A 10,660-nucleotide genomic window follows, 5' to 3' on the forward strand; every position below is an offset into this window, starting at 1 on the left:
AAGAACGCGAAGCCGCGGATGTAGTTGGTGGTGGCGAATCTGATAGCCAAACACTCCGGCAACTTCAATCGGCCCCAATTAGATAAGATTCTATCATTTTTTGGGTTTATGTCGCTTTAATTCGACGAATCAATTTTTTTTTTTTAGGGTTTTCTGTTTTTTCCCAGATCCGGGAGATATGCATGATTTTTAACTCCCGAATGTAGTCGTGTTCTTCATTTCTCAAGAACATCGACAGTATTCGGGAGATAGAGTTATAGATTAACTTCTGAATATTGTTGGTCATATCTTCCTGTGAACAAAATGGATATAATCGGTAGATTAAAGAATTTTTTGACTTCCGAATATATTGATGTAGAGACACAACAATCGGAAATATACTAACTACCGAATCTATATATTTTGAAAAGTTCTCAAAATTGTGATTTAGGCAAAATCCCATTTTGGGGCCAGTATATATTCGGAAGAGAATATAATATTCTATTCTTCCGATGGTAAAATATTGAAACTGAAATAGTTTTGGGGCCATATATCATTCGGTAGAAAATATTATTGATGTCTTCCGATTAGCCAACATACATTCGGAAGTTTATGCAAATGCAATATCTTCCGATTATTACAAGTTCAAAACCAGAAAAATTGTGGTTTTTCAAAAATTCTGATTTTTGGGCCATTGTACATTCGGAAGTTTATGCAAATGCAATATCTTCCGATTATTACAAGTTCAAAACCAGAAAAAATTTGGTTTTTCAAAAATTCTGATTTTTAGGCCATTGTACATTCGGAAGTTTATGCAAATGCAATATCTTCCGAATATGCTTGTTGTATAACAAACCATTCCATGGCTCTATGCGGTTCCAAGAGGCGCAAACCTAAGGTTAGCCAACATACATTCGGAAGTTTATGCAAATGCAATATCTTCCGATTAATACAGGTTCAAAACCAGAAAATTTTTGGTTTTCCAAAAATTCTGATTTGTGGGCCATTGTACATTCGGAAGTTTGTACAAATGCAATATCTTCCGAATATGCTTGTTGCATAACAAACCATGCCATGGCTCTAGGTGGTTCCAAGAGGCGTAAACCTAAGGATTTTTGAAGGTTAGCCAACATACATTCGGAAGTTTATGCAAATGCAATATCTTCCGATTATTACAAGTTAAAAACCAAAAAATTTCTGGTTTTTTAAAAATTCTGATTTTTGGGCCATCGTATATTCGAGAGTTTATTCAAATGACATATCTTTCGAATATGACTATGGCGGATCCTACCATGCCATGGCTATAGGTGGTTCCAAGGGCCATTTTAGAAGGTTAGGCAACATACATTCAGGAGTTTATGTAAATTATATTCCCTTCGATTATTACAAGTTCAAAATTTGAAAAATCTCCGTTTTTCCAAAATTCTGATTTTTGGACCATCGTATATTCGGGAGTTTATTCAAATGATATATCTTCCGAATATGATTGTGGCTGATCCTACCATGCCATGGCTATAACTCAAAAATGAAAAGAAATGAAAAATGAAACAAGATTCATTCAAATACTGCACCCACTACATTCAGACGCATGCTTCTTATCTTGTCTACCGAATGCATTCGGAGGATAAAAATAATATATTATCTACCGATCATCTAAGGGCAATTTTGCCATTATGAATTACGCGGGATAAGGGCTGGCTACATTTTACGTTTGGGTGACCTTTTTTTGTTTTATTGTTGGCCCCTAAATCCTTTTGAGTGACCCCTAAAAATGCCAGGCTTCAAAAAGGCTAATGATCCCCCTCAACTGTTGGTAGTAACTAAACAGGAGGAACAGACCAGTACATTGAGGCATTGTTTGTTTTTTCCCATTGAGCTAACTCATGAGCTACAGAATTACAAACACGCGGTTGAAAGTTAAATATACATGCCACTAATTTGGAAGAAAATAACTGAATATCCTTAAAAATAACATTCGTTCGCGAGTCTCTATCAAACAGGCCAGCTGAAAATTGATCAATGAGAGTCTTCGAATCACTTTCAACAATGATATGAGTTAACTGCTGCTCCAAGGCTTTCTTCAGGACTGCCCAAATAGCTTTGGCTTCAGTTTCTTCAGTAGACTTTACTTCAAAAACCAGGGAGGCACAAAAAGAGGGTTTGCTTGAGAAATCCCTCATCACATACCCTGCACCATTTGTTCCAGAAATCTCATCATAAGCACCATCAGTGTTACACTTAATCCATCCAAAAGAGGGGGCATCCATTTATCACATAGACTGACAGAAATAGTAGTAGAGGGTGTAAAATAGGGTTTCCTAGTGAGAAGCATTGCTCTAGCTCTAGTTAAGACTGCTACATGAGTTTCTGTCAGATTTTGGAAAATGAAATTATTTCCACTAGTCCAAAGAGACCACAAGATGGCAACGAAGAGACATTGAGCTTCATCAGGAAGTTTAGACAAAGGATCAGTTATCCAAAAAAAAAAGCCAATCAGTAAAAGATTTATTTTGAAAAAATTGAGTATTTATGCTAAAATCATACAGGAACCAGACTCTGCTAGCGAAGGGGCAGATTACCAAGGCATGCATAATAGATTCATGAGGATCATTACACCTAGCACAATCGACACTATGCATAGGCATTCTAGTATGCAAAACAGTTCTGGTAGGCAGAGCATTTCTAGCTACTCTCCAAACAAAGACTTGAATTCTGTAGGGGACTCTAATTTTCCAAATGCGCTTCCAAAGATTCTTACAAGGGGAGGGCCTAAGACCTCTGAGGCCTATGTAGGAAGATTTAGACGAAAACTTACCATTCCTTGAAAGATCCCAAGCCTCATATCAGGAGTGCATAGCTGGTTTAAGGGATTAGTGACAATCTTCTGAACAAAAGCATTATCAAAGTGAGTGTTAAGTCTAGACAAATTCGAACTCCTGGTATGAGTATCAATGAAATAAGAGACTTTAATGCTAGGATCAGGTGGGACTAAAGGGTTGGGTGTGGCAGAGCCCAAAGTGGGTATCCATTTGTCACAACGGGGGTCAATAAACTGACCATCCCCCACAATCCAAGAGATGAAAGTCTTAATGAGTTCTTTTATAGCATGCAAACACTTCCAAGTCCAAGAGCACTTGCCAGTGCACTTAGCATTCAAGAAATCAGTTCTAGGAAAGTATTTAGCTTTAAGAACAATGGCTAGTAAACAATGAGGATTTTCTAGAATTCTCCAGGAATTCCTAGCCAGCATAGCCAGATTATTTAACTCGACCTTTCTAAAACCTAAACCACCTTCAGCCTTTGGGAAACATAGAATGTCCCAACCTAAAAGGTGTAACTTCCTGTCTTTAGGATCCAAAGTCTCTCCTCACCAAAATTTTCAAATGTGAGAATCCATTTGTTTATAAAGATGCTTAGGGATAAGAAAATCTTCCATTTGAAAAAGAGGGATAACTTGGCCAATATGTTTAATCAGAGTAGTTCTAGCAGCTTGAGACAAGAGCTTATGAAGCCGGATGGAAATTCTGGCATCCACATCTTGGAGAATACCCATGTGGGTTTGAATTTTAGAATCTCGAAACACAATTGGTATGCCAAGATATTTTTCTCCTAAGTCTCTGCTCTTAATCTCTAGAATGTTGGCCACAGTAGCCTTCCTATGTTCAGGAATTTTCCTACTAAATAAAATACCAGATTTATCAGAATTTATTTCTTGCCCAGAAGCCAAACAATACTTTTGAAGATAATCTTTGATAATTTGAAAGTTTTGAATAATAGCTTTAGAAAACAAAAGAGAATCATCAACAAACAACATATGTGTCATTTCTGGAGCATCTTTACAAACTCTTGATACCTTCTAAAATTCCTTTCTTTTGAAGGTTGTTAATGTAAGAAGATAGAGCTTCGGAAAAAATGATATAAAGATAGGGGGGTAAAGGGTCCCCTGTCTCAGGCCTCTTTCAGGTTGGAAAAACCTCGTAGGGCTACCATTGAGGAGGGCATAATATGAAACAGTAGAAACACGCCGGTTAATAAGTTTGATCCAGTGGTTTGAAAGTCCCATTCTATTCAATACACTATCAAGAAAAGATCATTCTAATTTATTGGGACGACCCAAGGGAGTCCCTTCTATACTGTCACTATGGGGCCTAAAAATGCATTGCCTGCAACGTTTTTTTTTTCATTTTTAATCGGCTTAATTGAACAGGTATTGGTTGTTTTTTTTCTCGAAATTGAGTCAACTATCGGAGAGTTATCGTCCCCGACTATGGTTAAGAGCAATGAAAACGAATGGAAGTCGACCCGATTAACGGATAATACGGCATGGAAATGGTCAAAAAACCGTCACCTAAACTTTTAATTTTAATCTTGATCGTTGATTGCCAACAAAATTCAGCCATCAGATCTGAAATTGTTATAGAATTGCTAGAACAAATGTTACAAATTGTTAATATAAGTGTTATATGTATATAACGCTTATAAATGTTATAAAATCACTGTTGTAGATATTGTTGCAAAATCGGTTGCTAATTGCGTCAGAAAAACAAGCCCCCTACTTTGGTCATCCCAGCACTGCTGAAGCAGTCATATAGTCATAAACTTTGGACATATCAAGTTTAATGGCAGCAATGCTTTCAGTTTTGTCATTGTGATTGACAGCAAATATAGCTTCATTAGCTAGCAGAATATTATCGAAATGAAAGCACTTTGGTTTTGAGAAATAATATTATTCATGAAAGGTTTTAGTCTACTAGCAAGAGTTTTAGATAGAATGTTGTAAATGAAATTGCAGAGACCTATAGGTCTACGGAAAGAGGAACTTTTAGGAATAGGAGCAATATTAGTATGATGGAAAACCTTAGCAATATGCCATGTCCTGAAGCAGGTTTGAGTCATGTCAACGATAGCCTCACCTACTATATCCCATTTTTTTTTTGATAAAACAGGCCTGTAAAACCGTCAGGGCTTGGAGCCTTTTTTTCCCCAGTTGAAAAACAACATTCTTAATTTTCTCGACAGTAAGAGGCAAATTTAGAAGAAAATTATCCTCAGCAGAAAACTTTATGGGCAGATCAATAAGGATTTCATCTTGAAATTGTTGAGGATGAGAAGAATACAGGTGTTTTTACTGTGTATTTTATACACGGTGATTTTTGTACCGTGTATTTTATACACGGAGAGCCCGTCATCAAGCCCGTCTAACCGGCCCGTTAAAGAAGATTTCAGAAGTTTCCAGAAGTCTTGTTTCCCAAGTTGCTTGCATATCAAGTTTACATCAGAATTGGGGTTACATAAACACTATAAATACATGTATCCTAAACCCTAAAGAGATATGGAATTCTAGGTTAGATAACCATACAATTGCAAACCACATTTCAATACAATTTCTCCCCTATGAAATTCCACCGTGGATGTAGGCACAACTTCTCGAACCACGTTAAATCTTTGTCTCTTCTCTTTATCGTCTATAGTTTCTAGTCATAATTTTCAATAATCATCAATGATCAATCGTGTTTAGTGCCTAGAATTAATTTTGGATACAAACAACGGGTTTTTGAAATAATTTATAAAAGTGGTTCCAATACTATCTCTATCGGTTAGAATAGTATTTGAGGAATCCTTTATCCAACTAATAGCTTTTCTTTTTCTCCTAAAGAGGGTAACTCTATAGAAGTAGGGTGAATTTTTGTCACCTTCCATGAGCCAAACTTCCCTGGATTTATCCTTCCATTATAGCTCTTCTAGATTGTAGAGATATTCCAATCAACTAGTCAAATGCTTATTTAACTAAAGCTAGCACTTTATTTCTGTGTCAGATAAAAATTTGAGCATACAATGTCGAGAAAGAATTTTACCAAAAGAATATTGGGGTGAAAATGGAAAGAACAGCTCATTGAAAAGAGATGCGAAAAAGAGAAAGATAAAAGCAAAAACAAAAGCAAAGAAGATAGCTTATAGCCTGTTTGGATACCAGAAGCAGAAGTGCTTCTGCTTCTGAACTTCTAGAAGTTGCTTCTGAGAAGTCGAAAAGTTAGTTTGGCAACTGGCTAACTTTTAAGTTGAAAAGCAAATAAGTTAATTTGGCAAATTCACATAATCAGAAGCCAAAAGTCAAAATATCATCAGTATTTTTATATTTTTTAATGTTGAAAATAATTACTCTGAAACCAACAAATATTTTGATATGAACTTAAATATAACTGTGAAAATGAGATCAGTATATATATATATATATATAATTTATATCCATAGATGTTGAGCATAATGTTTGCCTAAATCTAATTAAAGTTACAAAAACTTATACAACATTTCACATAGGCAGGCGGTAATGCAAGGACATGCCCGTTCGAATCCCATCTCGATAACTGGACTTCATGAGAGGATTGAAAGTTCAGTAGGCATAGCCAACTTGATAACGTTGTTCTTCTCATGATTGATGATACCAAATCAATTTATTATTCATATGATTAATTGCTAAGTAATTGCTTATTCATTAAGACTACACCCACCAGCTCTCTTAAATCATGATAAACATCCCAACCAAAATGAAAATTTTAAAGATTCAACTATACTAACAAAACAAATTAATAGAATCCACAGTCAAAAGTTATAAGATCTCTAAAATTTCAATTTGTTTCATTTAAATTTTTTAATCTACATCTAATGAAGAAAAATTAAAAAAGATGGGAAAGATGATATCATGACTTACATCAACTACTTACAGAAGTTTTAAGATAATCAGATCTACATAAACAAATCAATATACATTCAAAAAAATCAAAAAAACAAAATAAATCATGCAACAAATCAAAGTTTTAAGATAATCAGATCAAAGGCTTCGGTACTTCTACAATCTGGAAAAAAAAAATGCTACAAAGAACATAAATCTCATCAATTTTGTTTAAAGATTTATACCTTTCAATGGTATTACCCCTTTGTACTCTTCCTAATCCAAGCTGCTCTGAATTTTTTTTTGTTCTAGGAAGACGAGTTCGAACGAGAGAGGAAAGTGTATTAAGAAGGAAAGAAAAAGAAAAAAGAAAAAAAAGACGACATCACCGAGGAGAAGTTTAGAAGCAACTTCTGGGAGAAGTTGGAAGTCGAGTTTTTTCACTCCAAAAATAGCTACTTTTTTGCTTAAACAAGTTGGTGTATAATTTGTCATCCAAACATGATTTTGACTCTTTGACTTAAATAAGTAGAAAAGTTACTTCTGTTTTCATATCCAAACGAACCATTAGGGAGAGGGAGGCCTGTGCTTGGCAAACTTGACGAAAAGAGGAGAGTGAGGCCGCCAGGGGGTAGTATTGGACGAAGGATGTCAAATCCTGTTAGAAAATCTTTATAACGTAAATAAGTCTAAAATGGCTCATATCCTTGAATGGCCATGGCACTCTACAATACGTTACTGTCTCTTAAAACGCCATATTCGCCGTGTGAGATGCACAATGTTTGGAAGTTTTTGTACCAGGGTTATCTTAACCTTGTTAATGAAATCGAACAAATTTGATTTCGAAAACATTTCTCATCAGAAAAGCAGTGAATCCTCCTTGGCGAACTTTGTTTTCAATACAAATTCGTGTTAAGTAATCCTGTAAAGTCATGCATAGGTTAAGTAATCCTTTTTGTGGATCTCACAGGAAAATGATAGTCAGTAGCAAAAACAATGTATCAGCCGGTCTCTTCTGTCAATGCCAAGTATTTTTGATACACAAGTTATAATTACAATATTCGATGTGGAACTTAAATCTCGCGCAGAGGCCATACCATGAAATATGTGATAGGTCTAGCAGCCAAGAGACCTAGTAGTAGTCTGCTTAGTAGTTTGATGAACGCTAACGATGTAATTTCGGAATAATGCTAATCCCATGACTTCATTCAGGTGGTAGTGATAGTGTAACCGGTTAATAAGGGTTCTCCCTTTCCTTTTTCTGATAAAAGAAAAAACAAATTGCAATTAAAGTTGATATTCATAGGTAACATTAGCCTTTGTCAGAAGTGTGTTTTATTTGAGGAGATCATCAAACGCCGCAATGATCGGATGCAATGCATAATCATACTATTCTGAACGACTTAATAATTATATCATTATCAGCTAGAAGAAGCCAAATTCCACAAAGAATATCTCATGATTTGTATGAGTTTCCTCAGAATTGGAAAACACATGAAAGTCCAAGTTAAAGTGTGAAGGATTTACTGTATTTTTTAAGGGATCAAATCTGAGTACTTTTTGGGTCAGGAATCTCATCGAAATCTCCTTTGCACACCATGCAATTGATGCTTATCAGATTATGGACAAATGGTATCTAGACAAAAGCAAACTTGACAGATGCAAGCCAAAGATTACCAATTGCCAACTCTTTAGAAAAGCAAATTCAGTTTCATGTTCCAACTTGTTACGCCAAGTATTCATAGACTTTGAAACTTGGCTGTTATTAGCTATCAAGACAATCACTACAAAATAGAAGGCTTCTTGGGACGGTTAAAAAGCATCCCAGAAGGCCCAAAAACCGTCCCAAAAGATATTTGTGATGGTTTTCTGTCCGTCCCCTATTCTACCGTCACTAATACCTTTTGGTCGTATTTTTTTTTGGGGACGGTCCAAAAATAACTTTAAATTAATTATCCCACGACCAATAGGGACGGTCATCCCATGGACACCCCAAATAACCATCTCTAGGGACGGTTTTACAAAATTGACCGTCCCTAGAAACCACCTGTTTTGCAGTGAATGTGCGAACAAAACACTGTTCAAAATTAGATATGTACCAGTAAGTTTATTTCTTGCTTACATACAAAAAATCCAAATAACTCTCATCTCTCTCTTATTGTGTTTGTATTCGGATGCATGCATGATTTCGGACATTGGAATACAATGTTTTTGTGGTGTATATCACTTTACGTTCCCCTAGGATCAGTTGGGGATTGTATAAGAGATCTACTACAGCCTAGAATTCTTTACATGTTGTAGAATAAGCAAATGGGATTCAATTCTCGGGAATTTATGGTTCCGAAGATAAATTATGAAACGCTGGATGAAGACGAGTGCTACCTCTCAACACCATTATGTATATATTTAGCTTGATATCCCCGTGCTGAATGCAGATTTGTAACAAACTCTCATCAGAGACGGATAAATTTCTAATCCGACACAAATAAAGCATCAGGGTCGTGGTGATATGGCGATTGGCGAGTCATATGGAGAACACTAATATTACTAAACTCAAAAACTAACATTCTCATTTACACAACCCCATAGCTCTTTGTGTTTTGAGTAAAAAATAATTCATGAGGTTATTGGATTAAAAATATAAAATGATTAAACTGTTTCGTTCTCATTATATCTAACCATTTATGCTTCAAATGTTTAGTTTTCTTCATATTTTTTTTTTTTTTTAATGCAAAAGAGCTTCCACTAAGTTACATAGAGCTGTATTTTGGTGAGAAGCAAGAATCCTAAATTTGGGGTCTCAAAGTTTATTTTATCCGTTCTCGGGAAGAAAATAATGGCCAAAAAAGTCTCACAAAACTTAGAGAATAAAATTAAAGTAACGTTATGAGCCAAACATGAACTTTACCCCATTAATGAATGTTCTCTTAATAAATGCAGATAAAAGAAGCACCAAACTGTCCCTAGAAAAAGTACACAAACTAGCTACAAACGCTAGCTTAACTTAATGGATAATAGGGTTTCCAGAGTGGTCTTTGATGAACAGTCTTTTCTCATTCTTGTATTTTTGTTCTTTTCTTCTTTCTATTAATAGAAATGACAAACACATGAGTACAAAGCTCAAGAACAAAGCAAGCATAAGCATGAGCATGATGGACGGATGGATGATAACACAAGATTTGTTATCTATGAAACTAGTAGAATAAAACACTTTGATTCACTCAATAAAAACAAAAAGTAGATTAACACAAAATGAATATGATTGAAAGATGTAACTAGACCAACCTCTGTAGAAGCAGTAGAAGTTGGAAGAATGATGTTTTACTAAAACCATATCAATGAAAAATATCCGAGAAACAGAGAGAAAAAAAAAATACATTTGAAGTATATAGATTGAGCCCTATAATGCCAACATCACACCACTTTCATCTCTCGCTAGAACCACTCTCCATTAATCATATATCATGATCGAACTCCACAGCTAGCCAACTTCATGTCTCCATCTTCAAATCATCTCAAAAAAGAACAAGTAACAATGAGATAATGTAACAATCTGACTTCATCATCATCATAAATACACTTTGCCTAATAATCAAAGAAACCCATGATTTGTTGCACAAAACACCATGTTTCCATGTACCTTGCTCCATTCTTCTTCTCCTGCTCTCCTTCTCCTCCCCCTCTTCCCCCTTTTTTCTTTTTCTTTTTTTGTTTCTCTCACTCTCTTTTTCTCCCTTTTCTTTATCTCTCTGCACCAGAACATAATAAAGAAAAAACAACGATCAAACAAATAGAACATATATAAACTAAAGATGACCTCTCTGATCTACTCTCTATGACTTTTCTCTTTCCAAAACTATCTATTCTTTCTCTCTCTAGGTATAAGGTGTAACCATGGTGCAAACGTGTAGGTCGTATGCCCCATGGTTTGTAGTGTCTACGTATCTGCGTATGTCTGTATGACCATGGTTCGCACTCAGGGCCGTAAGCTTGTTATATGGCCGACGGCTG

General features: G+C 35.5%; 1 protein-coding gene across 1 annotated transcript; it reads right to left on the reverse strand.

Moving 5' to 3' along the window:
• Positions 1 to 1,799: 1,799 nt before the first annotated feature.
• LOC113294883 lies at positions 1,800 to 2,246 on the reverse strand. The gene has a single exon (XM_026543256.1). The coding sequence runs from the start codon at positions 2,244 to 2,246 to the stop codon at positions 1,800 to 1,802; it is 447 nt and encodes a 148-aa protein (XP_026399041.1).
• Positions 2,247 to 10,660: the final 8,414 nt, after the last annotated feature.

This window comes from Papaver somniferum, chromosome 7 (assembly GCF_003573695.1).
Source record: "Papaver somniferum cultivar HN1 chromosome 7, ASM357369v1, whole genome shotgun sequence".
Taxonomy (NCBI): domain Eukaryota; kingdom Viridiplantae; phylum Streptophyta; class Magnoliopsida; order Ranunculales; family Papaveraceae; genus Papaver; species Papaver somniferum.

What these genes read in the sequence shown, in the direction of transcription:
- LOC113294883 (XM_026543256.1), bottom strand. Translation starts at nt 2,246, where the DNA reads ATGGATGCCCCCTCTTTTGGATGGATTAAGTGTAACACTGATGGTGCT.